Source organism: Pelodiscus sinensis, chromosome 27, assembly GCF_052426305.1.
Source record: "Pelodiscus sinensis isolate ZL-2025 chromosome 27, ASM5242630v1, whole genome shotgun sequence".
NCBI classification, from domain to species: domain Eukaryota; kingdom Metazoa; phylum Chordata; order Testudines; family Trionychidae; genus Pelodiscus; species Pelodiscus sinensis.
In genome coordinates, this window is record NC_143078.1 from 13911624 (window position 1) to 13929481 (window position 17858).

Consider the following 17858-nt stretch of genomic DNA (forward strand, 5'->3'; position numbering starts at 1 on the left):
CCCGTCCCATGGTGTAGGCCGCGAAGGCTGACCCGGTTCCCACTGGGGAACAGACGCACCCCGAGCGGAGCGGCCCAGGCATTGACTGCAGGGGCGCCTGGCTGGTAGGCAGGGAGAGGTGTCTCTGCACACTCAGGGGGCAGCAATGAATCTGCCTAGGAATCCTGGAAGTCGTCGCTCCAAGGATGAAGCTTCCCAACTTCCCCCCCTCCTCCACCTCTCCCCCCTACTGCTCTGGCTTCCCTGTGCCTGGTGCGCTTGTGTAAACAGCCCTGTGGCAGGAGGTCAGCACTAAACCTGTCTGCCCTGCAGCACCTGAGCCGAGCGGGACTCGCCGCGTGGGTGTGTGCAGGCAGGGCCGTATATCCCGGCGGACGGAGGGCGTGCCTGCTCACACGCCAACCGCAGGAGCCTGGGGAAGGGGGAGGAGAAGCCAGCGGCGGAGGGACGTATGGCAAGGAGGGAGCCTTGAAGCTGACGCCCGGCTCGAGAATTGTTCCTGTCGCTTTCGGCAGCGCAGCCCAGTGCCGTTCCACCCACTCGCTCCACCGCCACCATGCTCCACTCGCCGCTGAAAACTGCCCTGGCCTATGAGTGTTTCCAGGACCAGGCCAATTCCACCCTGGCCTTGCCCTCGGACCACAAGCTGAAAACCCGGGGCACGGGGAAGCAGCGTGTCCAGGAACAGGTGATGATGACGGTGAAACGGCAGAAGCAGAAATCGTCTCAGTCGTCAGGCCTGGGCCATTCCAACCGAGGTAACTCCCCAGCCGGCGGGCTCCCGGTAGGGGGGGATTCCCAGGTTCGGCGTGGGGGGTCTCCGGAATGGAGGCTCCATAGCTCTGGCGGGTTTGCTCCCTAAGCGACAGGCTGGCTGGTTTCTCCGGAGCTGCCCCGGAGGAGGTGGCAGAAAATCGCAGTCCCTGGCAGGGCTAGCGCAGAACTGGCTCCAGCTCTGCCGCTGTGTGAGTCTGAGCAAGCGACTCGAGCCGCTCTGTGCCTCAGTTTCCCCCTTGCACTGTGGAGATTAGACCTTTCTCGCAGGGGCGCTTTGAGGCATATTCCCTGCATGTTCATGATGTGCTCTGGGGGCGTCCGTGGGAAGGGGCAAAGCAGCATTTGCCACTTGGTGCCTGGCTAAATCCTGCATCCCAGCCAGTGAGGTATTTCCCCAGCTTTCCTCAGTGTATTTCCCTGCTGACTGGAGTATTTGCAAAATGTCTCGCGACCGGGTCTTTGCCTTGTGCCCTTTGGGGGCTCCCTCTCCCGCTAGTCCAGGTTGGGCGCGCTGACTGTCCGCAGCTCGGTTTCCGGGGTAGTTTTCTGGCAGGCTTGGGGGGCAAAGGCAGTCGGACTGGTGCAGCGCCAGCCCTCTGGAACACCCTGCGCATACGGCTGCAGCACGGCCTGTGTGTCGGGAATGGCGCTGCAGCTGGGTCACCTCCCTTGGTCCGCAGCTGTCAATCGGGTCTCGGCTGTGCTTGCCGGGCACCTTGCGGCCTGGATGTCGCTCCTGCGGGAGCAGTGGCAAAGCCAGGACGAGTCCTCCCTGGGGGAGGCCTGGCTGTGAGGAATGGGGGGAGGCGCTGGCAGGAAGGCGAGCGGTACGGCCGCCGGCTGGGCTGTGACGCTGTCCGCTCATGCCTTGAGGCTCTGGACTGGCTTTGCAAGGCTGCCTGAGCCTTACAGCTGATAGGGCCAGGGGGACTCTAATGTGAGAGGGGCCAGATACCCGGGGCCTCTTGTGGACGAGCTGGGCTGGCTTCCGGGGAGACGCAGGGGCTGCCCTGTGGAATCGGGACAGAGCGCGAGATGTTTCTACAGTTCCACTTGGCTTCTCAAGCCCCATCAAGCCACTTCCCGGGCTTGGGAGATGTTGCAGTTCTCCGAGGGGGTGTGCATGGACCAGCCCGTCCTCGGCCAGGCTGGCAGTGTGGAACCGGGGGTGGGGGCTCCAGAGTTTGGGCAGCGCTTTGTGGCCTCAGGGCCTGAGGGAATAAGAAGCAAGGCCGTGCTGGGTGGGAAGGCGAGGGCTGAGGCAGCGTTGCCAGGCTCACACACGCGACCATCTCAACAGGAGGCAGCAACCGCTGCGTCGATTCTGCCCTCCACCCTTGCCACAGCTCTGCTGGGAATTCAGCGTACGGCCGAGGGCAGGAGCAGGCGTACCATATTAGACAACTTACTTCCATAGTGAAACCGAACCACCTTGCGGGGCTGATCCAGTTAAGAGCCTGGTCTTTCCAAGATGCAGAGCACCCACCGCTCAGGAGTCTCAGAGGCTCGGCGCTTTCGAAACCCAGCTAGGGAGGCTCCTAAACCCAAACTTCGCCTCTGGCCACTGCGGCTCAAAATTAGGTAATGACTGGTAATCCCCTTAGCCGTTCTTAGCCAGGATGTCTGGGGAATCTCGACGATGGGACAGTTCGTGCTTTTTAAGTCTTCCGTGTGCATTCAGTGGCTACGTACGGTTTTGTTGCATGGCTCCCCGCACGGCGCTGTGTTCGACACAAGATCCAGAAGACAGGCCAGATCTCCCCAAGTTCCCTGGGGCGTGGGCTGGGGGGTGGCATCTCAAAGCAAAGCCACTTGAAAGGAGTTGGATTTGTATGGGATTTTTCAAGATCCTACCTGACCCAAGAGCAGGTACAAAGTCAATGGGGCTTCTGTGCTCACAGTGCAGTGTTTTGGGAAAGCTGCCGCCCTAATCAGGTTGTTACTGAGTGAGCCGCTGTCTTTGGAAGGGCAGGTTGTGGGAGATCCACTTTCTTCCTTCACGCCCATCAGCTGCTGGCCAGTATCAAAGCCCCTTGCTCGTGATAAACTGAAGTAGCAGCTGCTTACGCAGTGCAAATATGAGGCTGATGTTTTACATTAATCCACCCCATCCTGCCCCCCACCAAATTAATCTTGCATGCGGCTGAATTTCCCGTCCAATTCTTGCCACGGAGAGCCACCGTTCCGTGGCGGGAGAGAATGTGGATGTCACAGGGCATAGCAGGGCTTGGTGCTACGTTCGCAGCAGAAATGCTCAGCAACAACACCAGCCACTCAATCTTGCAAAATCCCTAGGGACTCCAGCCCACAGTAATAAAGCCACAACATGAAAGCAAAGATGTGCCTTGGGGGGGCTGCTTTATCATTTGCATTTCCTGGCGTGGGTGCTGTGCACACACAGACCAAACAGGCAGGGCCTGCCCTGGAGAGCTTGCAAACCGAGGGTCGCAGACCCAGAAACAGCGAGGTAGGCTGTGACCTTGCAATTCCACTGGCCGGTGGTCTGATTCAATCGGCCGTCTGCCCCCCGACCGGCATCGGCCAGGAACGACTCGGGGTGATGCTCAGCTGGGAAAAGAAATTGTCTTGCTGCAGCTCAGGGCGAATCAGGAGAGCCCTTATGGAAAGGAGAGGAGAGGAGAAAACTGTCCCCAACATAGGAAGGTGAGAAGAGCCCGTTACCTGCCCCGAGCCCCCGACCCTTCCTGAGCTCAGGCGTGTGTGATGAAGTAGTTGTGACATGGTTACCTAGGTTACAAAGGACAGTCCGGGATGGGACCATGCTCCACCCCTCCCTTATTCTCCTCTGATGGATTTTTCTCCAGATCCTTGTGTTGAAGTGGAATAAAACAGCACGTTCCCAGCCCGCAGTCCTGGGAGTGAGTTTATTTGGGCCACACTGTGCAGCCCTTGTATTTGGAGAGGAGCTGCTGAGGACCCCGTGGGAGAAAGCTCCGCGCTGGGTGTCAGAGGACGTGAGAACAGCTCAGGAGAGTGGTCGCTGAGAAATGATTTCCAGGCAGCTGGGGCTAAGGGCTCCGTCCCTAGTGCCGGCTTTGGTAGCTAACACGTGGCAAACCGGCGGGGTTAAACCAGTAGTCGAATGTCCCACCCTACTCCTTCCCTGGCAGCCGGGCCTCAACCTGAAATCGACACGGGGAATCGTTGCGGGGCAGTGCGCAGAGCAGGGGGCACTCAAACCAAAGCACAGCACGTTCACTGCACACCCGACCATCCCTGCCTTGCCCTTCCCTTTGCCAACAAAACCCTCGGCCTGGCACAAGGATGAAACGAGCAGCAGCGCAGAGAAACGAACAGGTTCTGGGCAGGGATAATTGGCAAGGACAGAGGGGCCAAGGCTCAAGCAATTAAGTGCCGGGGCTTGAGCAGTTTTTGACTTTCCTAGCAGATGTGGTGAGCTCCGAGGTGCCGGGGTGCAAAGTGCCAAGCCTAGAGGTGCCAGGCCTCAGCCTGGGCACAAACTAAGACTTGGGTCTAGACAGACAACTCTCCAAATCTCTTGAGTTTATCCTCAGTCTAGAGGCTGGCGCAGAGGGGTCCTTGCTGATGCCCATTCTGGCTCATTTCTCCTCCCCTTTCTGGGCCAGCGCCTCTCACCACGCAGGACGCTGCTCCATCCTAGAATGCCCTCACCAGCTGCGCAATGGCTCGGGGGCAAGAGGAATGCCTCGCATGTGCCAGTCATGGGCTGGGGAGCTCACCTGAACGATGTTCTTTCGTTACCCGGCGTGGGTGTTGTTCGTGAGTTAGAAGGATCTTGGCATTCAAGGCTGCAAGGCCCTTGGAAGACGAACAGGCCGGTGTAATCACAAAGCGCTGTTATTAACACACAATTCCAGTGTAACGGTGTTTGGCGAAAATGCAAGAGCTGAAGCCAAGAGCCTGGTTGGCACGACCGGAGCCAGTTTCTAAGAGCAAGACATAAACACGCTCTACTGCAGTGCCCCAGCACGGCGGGGCTGTACCCGTGCGCATGACTGCAGGGCTCAGCCTGGGAGCTTGCTTGGATTCTCTGGAAGATCAGTATCTCCGAGCAGGCACATCAAACCGTCAGGGATGTGGGCGAGACAGAGGCGGGGAGGGATTTTCGAATGCAACAGGGCTTCAGCCAGCCCACTGATTTCCAGAATGGAGGAGCGTGAATGTTTCTTCTGCTCCCCGCTCTTTGTGGCCAGTGCGACCTCACGGGAATGGCTTTTGGAGAAAACCAGGAAATGGGAGAACTGGCGCCAGGGTCCCGTTACAAGAGTGTGCCGGGGGGAGGTCAATGGGAGTGCCTGCTGCTAGGCTGGGCCATGCTGGGAGCTGCTTAGAAAACTCACAGGAGAGGCTTAGTGGGGGACAGGAGTGAACCTCTGTACTCCATTTCCCCCCACAGGAGGTAAGAGCTACATCCTGTCACCTGCAGGCACAGTGGGTACCGGAATGCATGGGCCAGCTCTCAGAGTAAGGCCCGGTCCAACACGAGCAAAGGGGCAGAATTTGGTCCAGAGAGAAGTGCTGCCCTTTATCACCTTCCCGATGGCTACTCAGAGCGGCTTGTAGCTTCTCACAGCCATGCGCATTGGGAGAGGCCTTCCCTTCCCCCCTGATTTCTGGTGCATCCCTCACCCGTCTGTGATGGTCAATGGAGAAGAGCGTGACCTCTCGGGCAAACAAAGCCTGCATGCGAACCCCATGGGGGCTTAGGGTTCCTGTCCTAACGCTGTTCTTCTGCTTGCAGGTTCCATGTATGACGGGCTGGCTGATGGCGTCAACTCTGGGACTACCCGGGGCAGTTATTATGCCAAAACCCAGACAGGAAACAGCAACTGGGGGTACCCGGTAAGGAGTTCTTTGATCTGTGCCGGGCCACTGGGGCATGCGGAGAGCAACGCTCAGCAGCCTAGTCCATCCACGTGGGCTGCTGCTCAATAACATCGACAACCGCCAGATGTCCTTTGGTGGTGGGGGGAGGGAGCTTTCCTTATCCCAAGAACAGAGTACAGGCGACCCCCACACTTACCACCGAACTGGTTCCTGGAGAACCGTCGTAAGTCGAACCCTTATTCCCATAGCGCGATGTTGTGAATGGCGGTTCCGTTCCTGGAAACCCATTTCATGCCCTAAAAATACCAACATTGACGACGGAAATGGACGAAAACTAAACTAACTAGTTCAAATAACGCACAAAAATAACACACAAGTGAAGACCGCCGTGGTGGAACCACGCGCAGTTCAAGCAGCAACTGCAGACTGGCGAGTCTGACTGACCTTGTGTGTTTTCTGTTTTGGGGTGACGTGTGGAGTCTGCGTCGTACGCCGTCGTGAATGCGAGCTGCGGACGTAAATTGGGGGGTTTAGGAGCTATCTCGCATGACAAAAATGGCCGTAAATATGGGGGGTTGTAAGTCGGGGGCGTAAGTCAGAGCAAATTTCTTTGGGCCGCACAAGAAACTTGGATCTTAACAGTCTACAAGCCAGGTCAGAACCCTTCCATGTTTCTGGGTGGATGGTTTTGGGCCACTACAGGGGTAGAATCATAGATGATTAGGGCTGGAAGAGACGTCAGGAGTCATCAAGTCCAACCCCCTGCCCAAAGCATGACCAGCCCCAACTCAAACATCCCAGCCAGGGCTGTGTCAAGCCGAGACTGAAAAACCTTTAAGGATGGAGATTCCACCACCTCCCTAGGGAACCCATCCCAGTGCTTCACCACTCTCCTAAGGAAATAGTTTGTCCTACTATCCAATCTAGACCTCCCCCAATGCAACTTGAGCCCATTGCTCCTTCTTCTGCCACTGAGACCAGCCTCTCTCCAGCCTCTCCGGAACCTCTCTTCAGGGAGTTGAAGGCTGCTATCAAATCCCCCCTCACTCTTCTCTTCTGCCCAAATCCCAAATCTCCTCGTAGGTCATGCCCTCCAGCCCCTGAATCATTTTGGTTGCCTTCCGCTGGACCCTCTCCAGTGCATCCACATCCCTTCTGTCGTGGGAGGCCCAGAACTGGACACAATACTCCAGATGTGGCCTCACCAGAGCCAAATAAAGGAGAATAATCACTTCTCTAGATCTGCTGGCAATGCTCCTCCTAATGCACCTCCATATGTCATTAGCCTTTTTGGCTACAAGGGCACCCTGTTGGCTCATCTCCAGCTTCTCATCCACTGCAATCCCAGCTCCTTTGCTTCCAAACTGCTGCCTAGCCAGTTGGTCCCCAGCCTGTGGCAGTGGGCTGTTCCCTGGTGCCAACCATTCCCAAACAATATCCCCAAAAGCCTGAGTCCAATAAACTTTTGTGAAGGTCCTGGGTCTCTTTGGAAAATGGCTCTGAGCCGGTGGCCACATTGGTGACTGAACATGTAACCCCAGTCCTACAGCTGCTTAGCTCCATGAGATTGCACCCTACCTCCCCTGATGGGGAAGGTCTTTTCCCGTGCTGCTCGCTCCCTAGGAGTAGTAAAGGAATGTAGACCCCACCCAACTGCAGCCACCTGGTTTCAGCTGACTTTAAGCTTTGTCTGCAAGTTTGCTTGAGCCTCATAAAATGTCTAGCCTCAGTCATGCAGGTGTGTCCCCCATCTGTGTCTCGTCTACTCTGAGAAACAGACAAGGTGGCAATAGAAGAGCTAATTTTGTCTTTGAGGAGCAATTTGCTTAACTCCTTTTGTGGAATTACAGCGTCTGTGATGCCGTAAGGGTCTAGAAGCTGGCGGGGCAGTGATAAAACCATGACATCACTTATGGTTTGGCACTGAATCCAGACAAAACGTTGAGGCAGTGACAGCCCATTATAATCCTGGGTTGTCTGTCCCCAGAGGATAGACTAAAGGAAATCATTCTCTGTCCTCTACAGCAAACTGATCCCCGAAAAACCTGCACTTTCGATATTGCCTCCGTAGACAGGACACCTCGGTGCGTGATCTTTGTTTCGGTTGGTGATAAGAGCAGTCGTCTAGGAAGTCAAGGAAACTGCTGATTTGCCCCGGGCTTGTGTGTTACTGGTTTATTCTCTTCCCTTTGCAGTTTTCTTTACCTGCAGGGTCTGCCTTGTTCCGCCTTGGTTTTCCCTTGTATTTCGTTTTACTGTACGATGCTCTGGAGCTCAGGGTGTGCACTCGTGGCTCAGAGTGGCCGGGCACTCAGATAAAAGCGTGCTGACCGCTTAGTAACAAAGAGCAGATGTGGAGGTCCTCCCACCTGCTGCGCTGTGCCCTACCCCACAGCTGCCCCACTGAAATTGGCTGGCCCGCTTGGAAGGTGACAGGGTGCCACGTGGGTGAGCGCATCAGAACCTTCCTCCCCTTTGGGGTTCCCTTGGGAGAGGCTGGTGGCAAGGGAAGTTCTGTGTTTCCCCCTCCCCCCCATGACCCATGGTAGTTGCCCCCTGCCATGGGGTCTGAGTCAGGCCCCAAGAGCCTGCAAAAGGCTCTGACAGGTGTTTTACACAGCTCGCACGACAGCGCTGAACCTACAGTCCTTGCCCACAGACCTACGTGGCAGCAAGAGACTCCTCCATGCACCGCGCTGGGCAAGGGTACCAGTGTCTGAGCCAAGGGTGCCAAAAGGGGAAGGAGAAGCCCGATGTAACTAGCTGAGCAAAAGGCCCTTTTAGGCCTGGGATTTCCTCTTGCTGCCAATGCTGCAAAGGAGACAGACAGCTGGCCAGCCTGCACCGGAAGCCACATCGGTGTCCACGGCCATTGACTCTTTGATGGGTCTGATGCCGAAGGCTGCTCTCAAAAAATGACTAAGGGGTCAATTTGTGCCTGTTATTACTGAGTGCACGTTTGTGACACTTCTCCACTAGCAACTCTACTGAGAGCCTCAGACTCATCACATGGGTGGGAGCGGCAGAGCTCCTCCTTGCAATGCTCCCCCCTCGGACTGAGCGCGCCACCAGCCGCCTGCAGAATGGCCTTTGCAGACCATGGGGTGTAGCCTTGTGGCCCCTGGTCCTGCACTCTCTGCAGGCAAAGTATCAAGTGGCAGCGGGGCAGGTCTAGGTTGGAGATGAGGAAAAACGATTTCCCTAGGAGGGTGGTGAAGCCCTGGGATGGGTTCCCTAAGGAGGGGGTGGAATCTCCATCCCTAGAGGTGTTTAAGTTCTGGCTTGACAAAGCCCTGGCCGGGCTGATGGAGTTGGGGTTGGTCGTGCTTTGGGCAGAGGGCTGGATGTGACGCTTCCTGAGGTCTCTGCCAATCACCCTGGGATTCTATGAAAATTCCCACCGACTGGAGTTTTGCCTGAGTTAGGATTGCAGGATCCAAGTCATGGTTTGTTGCTACTGTAACATCTCCAGGGAGCAAAGGGTGTTTGAGACACAGTCCCTAAAGAAAACAGAGTTGTAATTGTTTCATGCAGCCGTAAGCCCAGGCATCCGAATCCAGGAGTCCGGATCCAAAGTTTTGCATTCTTCAGGGTGGCCGCATGGTTAACATTTGCTTCCCTGGCTGGTGCACGTTGCAGCCTCACCAAGCTAGAGACGTGTTGCCTCGCAGCTGGCGAAAGAGAAGCGGCTGCTGCAAGTAGAGGGAAGGGCTGAGCGTCTCTGGAGCAACAACACAGTTTTGCTGCTCTTGCAAGTGTTCCCTCGCTGGGGTGTGGACCGGGCCGCGGCCGCCCCGTTTCACAAGCAGCACTCAGCGTGTTCTCCGCCCATCGCTGGGGGTGGGACGCAGTCATATTTCATTGCTGGAGCTTTCCCCTCCGGCCGGGGAGGGACTCGGCCTTGACAAGTCTGCACGGCAGCGTTGCCTTTTTGCCGTCGTCTGCTCTAGAAATAAACAAGCCGCTAGTGGGTTAAAAACCCTGAGCTGGATAAGACAAAGATTGTGGTTTCGGTGCAGAATTCAGAACACCCCAGCCCCGGAGGTGGGGCAGGATCTTGGAGCTGAAAAGCAAATCAAGAAACCTGGGTTCTGTCCCTGGTTCGGATGCTGGCCTGCTGTCCAGCCTTGAACAAGTTGCCTTATTGACCCGTGGCTCAGTCACCCATCCCCTAAACGACAACGATCCCTGCCCCCTTCACAAAGTGCTTTGTGAGCCGTGCATGAAAAGCCCTGTGACAGGGCTCAGTGTTGGGAAGCATAAGAACAATGACTGTTATGGGACGTGCTGTGCCTCAGTTTCCCCCATTTGAATAATGGGGACGATGATGCTTATTTATTTACTCCTTTGGGTGTAATGTGGTTTAATCAATGAGCCCAACGTCTAACTCGGCTACCCCCTGAAGCTCCTGGTTGATTTCGGCGTGCTTTTGCTTCTCGTGAGGGAAAGGGGTTTGAGCACCTGGTCTGGTCAGGGAAGCTCCTTTACCTTCACTACTCTGCCACTGCCTCTCTGCCCCCTTCCTCGTTGTAGTTCGGTGTGGCGCCACGGCCCTTCGGGATGGGGCTTAGATTTCCAAGCTTGTTTTCCCGAGGTGACGTAAATTTCAGACTCACACTCAGGGCCCCAGCAGGGTACGCGTAGCTTCCATGGAGGCCGTGAGACTGGCAAGACCTCCGTTTTCTGGAGCGATGAGTCTAGGCAGGAAACGGCAGGAAATCCTGTCTGAACTCAGCGAATTCCCATACTGCTCAGGGAAGGGCAGGGCTGGGCGGAGCTGCTGTCAGAAGAGCAGAAATGTCTCCCAGTGAGATCTCTGTGTGGGGTCGGTGGTGGTGCTTTCATAGGACGCTTTGCCAAACTTGCAGTGCAGAATGAGTCATGATTTTCTGCCTCATTTCCCATTTTCCAAGGCACTGCCTGGCCTTTTCCAGCGCTGCGCGCTACTCTTAAAGTGAAAAGCTAGACATACCCTGAACAAACAGCCATAAACTTTGGAGATGTTCGGACCCCAGCATTACGGAGTTGGGGTGTCTCTGGGGTGTGTATGGGGAGAGTAGTGACTTATTCGTTATTCCTCTTTGTTAATCCTCAAACAGGCCTATTCCCCACTGTAAGGGCTGGGTCTTCTGGCTTCACACAGGTGATGGATAGAGGGAAAATGACGTGATTCTTGCAAGTGTAGAAGGGATCTTGGGTGCATAAACTGTATCCTCATGTTTCCCTCCTGCTCCACGGTTGGTTCCCCTTAGTCCAGATGGGGAACAAAGCATCCTTACTCCATGTTATCCTGTTGCGCATCCACTCCCCATGAGCGCCCATCGGGCGACCCTCCATTTCTGGCCAAGATGGAGCAGACTGTGCCCCAAGGTTCGGCTGAGTGCCCCAAGGTTCAGTTCTAGGACGGGTTTTGTTCAATATCTTTATTAATGACCTGGATGAGGGGATGGATTGCACCCTCAGCAAGTTCCCAGATGACACTAAGCTAGGGGGAGATGTAGATACACTGGAGGGCAGAGAGAGGATCCAGAGTGACTTAGACAAATTGGAGGATTGGGCCACAAGAAATCTGATGAGGTTCAACAAGGACAAGTGTAGAGTCCTGCCCTTGGGACGGAAGAATCCCAAGCATTGTTACAGGCTGGGGACCAACTGGCTAAGTAGTAGTTCTGCAGAAAAGGAGCTGGGGGTTACAGTGGATGAGAAGCTGGATATGAGTCAACAGTGTGCCCTTGTAGCCAAGAAGGCTAATGGCATGTTAGGGTGCATTAAGAGGAGCATTGCCACCAGATCCAGAGATGTGATTATTCCTCTTTATTCGGCTCTGGTGAGGCCAAATCTGGAGTATTGTGTCCAGTTCTGGGCCCCCCACTACAGAAAAGATGTGGACACATTGGAGAGGGTCCAGCAGAGGGCAACCGAAATGATTCGGGGGCTGGAGCACATGACCTATGAGGAGAGGTTGAGGGAGTTGGGTCTGTTTAGTCTGCAGAAGAGAAGAGTGAGGGGGGATTTGATAGCAGCCTTCAGCTGCCTGAAGGGAGGTTCCAAAGAGGCTGGAGAAAGGCTATTCTCAGTAGTGACAGATGACAGAACAAAAAGCAACGGTGTCAAGTTGTGGTGGGTGAGGTCCAGGTTGGATATTAGAAAAAACTATTTCACTAGGAGGGTGGCGAAGCACTGGGATGGGTTCCCTAGGGATGTAGTGGAGTCTCCATCCCTAGAGGTGTTTAAGTCTCGGCTTGACAAATCCCTGGCTGGGTTGATTTAGTTGGGATTGGTCCTACCTTGGGCAGGGGGCTGGACTTGATGACCTCCTGAGGTCTCTTCCAGCTCTACGGTCCTATGATTCTATGACTGGGGAATGCCATTACCCAGAGCTACCTTTGGTGCTCAGATTCTCTTATAGGATACGATCACCTTGAATTGGATGGATGGATGGGTGTGGGGATGGATGGGTGGATGGGTGGGTGTGGTGATGGATGGAAGGATGGACGGACGGATGGATTTCACTGAGAGCATCTAGGGCATCAAGCCCACACTTGGGCCTTGTCTACTAACCCCCGTTGTCAATCTAATCGATATGACTTCAGCTACACAAATAGTGCAGCTCAAGTCAATGCACTTACGGCAGCATCTTGCCTGCGGTGAGGGGAGTGAGGCTGCTCTCCCATTGGCACCATCTGTTCTCGTCCCGGCAGAGTCCCGCCGTTGGCAGGAGAGCGCTCAGAGAGCCCTTTATCTGTCTTAGCAGATGCGATAAATCAACAGCCAGTGTCTTGACCTCTGCAGCGTTGATCCCCAGCACAGTGGAGACAAGCCCTTGGAGTTAATTAAGTGATCAATTTAGCTCACCATTTGGGGGAGGGGGGATGATTCCGACAAATTGTGTGGTGACCTGTACCCTCTGTCTGATGCGGCGTATGTGTACGCACACATGCTCAATCATCTTCCATGACCGTACAAACCAGTGGAATCCCAATCAAGAAACAGCCATGCTAAAGAGCTACCAGGGTCATTGTAATTAGTTGAGTCTCTCTCTGTCCCACACCCGCCGCCCCACACACACATACACCGCCACACCTTTCCTCCTGCCCCGATGTATGTCAGATTCCTGGGAGACTCCCAGAAGGTTCATTAAGTTGTACTCTCCTTGGTGCAATCAGCGTCTGTTGTAATTCACAACTGTGCTTGCTCCTCTCTTTGCTATGATTGGGAAACTGGCACAGGTGGGAAGCAGCTGGCTCGTTTATAACAACTTTTTAATTTTGATGGAGAACTGGAGCACTCTGTGAGCCTACTGCAACAGCCAGGCAGGCCTTTTCAGATGAAAAGTCTGAAAAAAACCAATCCAGCTTTGGTTCCACTGAAACAATTCATGGATTTGGGTCAAATTCAGCAAATGCTTTTCTCTGGGAAAAAAAATGGAAAAAGTCCCAATGGTTTCGACAGCCATTTTCCAAATACGGTGTGTTGACTTTGTCGTTTTGAAAGGATGTTTCGTTTAGAAATTCCACTAGCTTTGTTTAAAACAAACCAAGGGCTAATCTCCCCTGCCCCCTCCTGTCCCCAAAAAGCAAAACGGAGGAGAATATCTTACTGCCCCTGTATAAAACTATGGTACACCCACATCTTGAATACTGTGTACAGATGTGGTCTCCTCACCTCAAAAAAGATATTTTGGCCTTGGAAAGGGTTCAGAAAAGGGCAACTAAAATGATTATGGGTTTGGAACGGGTCCCATATAAGGAGAGGTTAAAGCGACTGGGACTTTTCAGTTTAGAAAAGAGGAGACTGGGGGGGGATATGATAGAGGTCTATAAAATCATGAGTGGTGTGGAGAGGGCTGATAAAGAAAAGTTATTTATTAGCTCCCTAAATAGAAGAACTAGAGGACACCAAATGAAATTAATGGGTATCAGGTTTAAAACTAATAAAAGAAAATTCTTCTTTACACAGCGTGTAGTCAACCTGTGGAACTCCTTGCCAGAGGAGGCTGTGAAGGCTAGGACTATAATAGAGTTTAAAGAGAAGCTAGATAATTTCATGGAGGTTAGGTCCATAAAAGGCTATTAGCCAGGGGATAAACTGGTGTCCTTGGCATCTGTTTGTCAGAGGCTGGAGAGAGATGGCAGGAGACAAATCGCTTGATCATTGTCTTTGGTCCACCCTCTCTGGGGCACCTGGTGCTGGCCACTGTCGGAAGAGAGGATACTGGGCTAGATGGACCTTTGGTCTGACCCGGTATGGCCGTTCTTATGTTCTTATGGAGAAAACTACCTGGGGTTGAATGAAACTAAGCATTTTTAGATTTTTCAGTCTGGCCACCACACGGAACGAGCAATTCTTTGCTGTGATCAAAGCCACTCGCGAATTCGTTGAAACCGATACATCGCATTTAATTATGGGAACCTCCACAGGTTACCATCAGTGGCTAACTGTGCTCAGGAAGTCTCTAGCTTCTAGGAACGGGGAGGGTGCAGCTAGGGCGGGTGGGGCTCTGCTAATCGATGGCTGGGGTCATTCTCTCCTGGCGACCCAGGATCGTCCCAAGGGTATTGATCTCTGGGCTGGGTGGGATGAGGAAGCAGGATGAGTCAATGGAGGGTTTGACTGTGGGTGGATTATTTTCGGAGCTGTCAGCAGTTTGGCAGAGATGTTGAGCCCCTGGGGCCTTTACTGCAGCCATTCAACTACTGATTATGTTTCCATCAAGGGCGTAACATCTGTTTTTCTCTCCGGTGTGTTCCCCTCCGGTGTTGGCTGGGGGAGGGAAATGGGCGGGGGGGGGGGGAGTGTGCATGAATTGTTTGTCTGGGGGGGATGTTTTCATCCTGCATTTTGGCATGGCAGGCTGATAACCTCTCTCCCCCTCCGCGCTTGCAATGGCGAACTCCAGATTATTGCCTTTTTTGGGGAAGGCGTTTCTTGGGTAGACAATGAGCCCTCGCTGGCAAGTCTGCGCAGGCCCCATCAGGGCGAGGCTGGAGAGTTGGGAAACCTCTTGCAAACTCCTGGGAAAGCTCTTCTTGGACGATGAGACGCTCATTACCGCAGCCAGCCCATGGGTCTGAGGTGCTGCCGGGGGCCTGGCTGCTCCCACTCCAGGTTGCTTCCCAGTGGCACAGCCCTCGTGGTTGCCGGGGGGGTTGCTACGGACGGCGTGGGCCTGACGCACAGCCCCTGGAAGTTGGTGGAATGATTCCCCCTCCCCACGGATCAAGCCCTTAGGAGCAGGGAGAAGATAGGCCAAAGCAGCAGAGTCCCTCAACCGATCCATTCAACAGCGTAGGGTAGGCAGGGACGGGGTAAAACTGTGCAGCTGCTCCATTCTGAGCTGGAGGGCAACCAAGGACGTTGAGTAGGAGTCCTGGATTTTCAAGGAAGCCTTAATTTGCAAGGTGCTGTGGCTAATCCCTTCCCAGAATTCATAGGGGGAGCTCAAAAGGGCCCACGACAATGGTTCATCACTCCCTAGGGCCTCTTCGCTGGGGCTGACCAGTAAATTGCCCTGTCTCTCGGGGCAAATCGGCGGCAGCTTGGCTTAGCTTCGGGCGGCGGAGGAAGGGCGCCCCTTTCTGTTCAGTAGAGTGCAGGTCACTCCGCTCAACTGGGACGTGTGGAATGAGGAACTCTGCCTACTAGGGGTGCCCGGAAGGTGACCTCAAGGACACTGAAGGCCGGTGGGCCAAATGGCGAAGACTTGTTCATCTTTTAGGGGCGTTTGCCTGGGTTAGGACTGAGTGACCGTGAAAGCGAGACGCTATGCTCAGTGATGCTGAGTCACTCCAGAGTCACTCCAGATTTACACTGCTGGGACTGAGATCAGAGTTAGCATCTCAGGGTGAAGCTTCCCCACGTCCAGGAGCATCTGAAGGGCTGAGCAAGGAGCTCAGAGGCTGGCCCGCTGTCGGCAGTCGAGGGGGTTTAAGGACCGTGTTATTTTAGTTCCCTTCCGTTCTCTCTATGCCTGGATCCTTCTATGTCAAAGGCAGGCTCTGGCCAGGCCCTCAGACAGTGTCTCCCGGCCCAGGGGCCCTGGCACCACGGTGATGGGCATGGCAGAAGAACCTGAGGAGAATCGAATGTCACTGGGTAGCGAGCAGACATAGGCTCCACTGGGCCTCCTCCCAGCCTGGCTGCCTTAGCAGCCGCATTCGTATCTCACTGGCATCTCCTGCTGATCGGGATAGCCATGTGACTGGGCCTTAAAGCTACGTCCACAGGGTGTCCAGATGCCATAGATGCCGCTGGGCCATGAGGGGAACAAGCCAGGATTTCCCATGTCCTTAGTTGTCGGTCAGGAAAACAAGGGGGGGGATGGAGGTTACATAGAGTAAAACACCTCAGTGCCCCCTTTCCTCGCTGGCAACGCTCCCAAGCCTCCAGGTGTGGCGAGGGGGCGTCGGGCCGTCTCCTGAGCTCAGCGACACTGGGGCAAATCGGGAGTAACGCCACTGACGTTACTGTGGATGCACCTCACGGACCCAAGATCAGAATCGGGCCCTTTTCTCTGAACTCAATACGGTGGCTTTTTGCTGGCTTAGCCCTTGTTGTGCTCAAAACTTCGATCATCATCATCGGTACGATACACTCTGCCGTGAAGCCATAACCCCATCCTCTTTCCCCAAGGGGGCCGCCATTTTGTGCCTCTACAGAGGGATTCTCACCTACGGGTCTGTGAGGGTGGAAGAAGAGTGAATAGGGACAAAGCAAGCGATGGGAGGGCTAGAACAGGGAAAGCGTCAGCCTCCGCGAGGGAAAGGGGTGTCGCATGATGGACCCTCCCTCAGCTCCAGACCCCTGGTGTTCATCTACGATCCCATTCTGGGAGAAATGGGGCATGTGCCCCGAAGTCCCTGCCAAATTCGGTGGCCATAAGAAGTGAGCAGGTGTGCTGCAGTCCATTCAAAAGCTGCCCTGCCCTGGGCCAGCGATGGCTGCACGTTGCTTTAGGTGAAGGGGATCGGGTGTATATAGTGTTGGGCAAGAGCTCGGTAGCCCTGGGATGAATATTAACACATGCTATTAAAAAGACGAGGGGGGCAGTCTGGGGGTGCCTAGGAGATGGGGCATCGGTGCCCTGCTCTGCCCCAGACTCCCGGTGCAAGTCAGTTAGGTCTCGCTGGCCTCCATTTTCTTCTGTACAATGGGGATAGTCGCACTGCCCTGCCTGTGAGGAGAGAGGGCTGAGATCGAGGTGCCCTGGGGTAAGAACTGCTCTGGTTGTAGCTAATGACGTGTCCACGGCTCCCAGGACAGCGGCTCAGTGCCCGCCAGGATTTGGCCCCGTTTGGCGAAGCCCCTTGTAACTGTTTTGTTTCTTGTTCCCCTCCCCCAGATGTACAACGGGACCCTTAAGCGAGAGGCCGACAGTCGGCGCTACAGCTCGTATAGTCAGATGGAGGGTTGGGGCAACCGGCACCACAGCAAAGCCGTCTGCAGCCCCACCACCACCTACTGCCTGAAGAGCAGCCGGAGCGAGCCCGACCTGTGCTGCGAGCCTCCCCGGGACACGCTCCGCAGAGGCCAGGCGGGGAGCCGGGTGGTGCAAAAGGCCACCCTGAACCGGCAAAGCATGCACAGCAGCTGCAGCGCCCACTATGGCACCACCAGGAAACCCATCCCGGCGCGCACCATCTCCTGCACTTCAGGCAACAAGCAGGACGTGGTGTATGCCCAGCCTGGGGCGAGCGGCAGGCAGGATGGACTGTGCATGCACTCTCTGTCCACCTCTAGGTGAGTCGTCGTCGTCCGTCCGTCCCCACCCCCTCCCCCCGCCCCAGGAGCACGGTGGATTAGCCCAGGGATTCTCTGCAGGGGCCACGGCGAACTAGCCGGACTGGCGGGGACTTTGAGGCTGAAGGCCTCTCCTGCTCACCGGCCTTGGCGTCCATTTCCCACCGTGTTTCATGCTGCGGGGTCTGACCCCAGAGGTGCTGGGAATAGCTGCCGAGTGCCACTGATTCCCACTGCCCTCACAAACCGAGCCTCTGCCCAGACAGCTTGGGCTCATTTCCACAGGTGGCCAAGCTGAGTAGGGACTAGCAGACACTCAGGCGATGGCTCCACGGGGCAGGCGTGGCGACCAAAGTGCTGGTGATGTGCAAAAGTCGGCAAAAGGGAAAACGGTCAAACTGTTTTTTCTGCCTCCTGGTGTCAGCATTTCATGGCCACGTGGCTAGCACCCCTGGTGACAGACAGAGCAAAGCACTGTGGGGAAGCATCCCACAATGCAATGCGGTGGAAGG

General features: G+C 55.1%; 1 protein-coding gene across 1 annotated transcript in view; it reads left to right on the forward strand.

Moving 5' to 3' along the window:
* The first annotated feature begins 374 nt into the window (after window positions 1-374).
* PKP1 (plakophilin 1) overlaps window positions 375-17858 on the forward strand; it is a 40860-nt gene continuing 23376 nt past the window's right edge. Inside the window, exons 1-3 of the mRNA XM_075910235.2 lie at window positions 375-758; window positions 5522-5622; window positions 16949-17346. Of these exons, the coding sequence (XP_075766350.2) occupies window positions 557-758; window positions 5522-5622; window positions 16949-17346 (701 nt within the window). The 5' untranslated portion in view covers window positions 375-556. The remainder of the gene's footprint in view (window positions 759-5521; window positions 5623-16948; window positions 17347-17858) is intronic.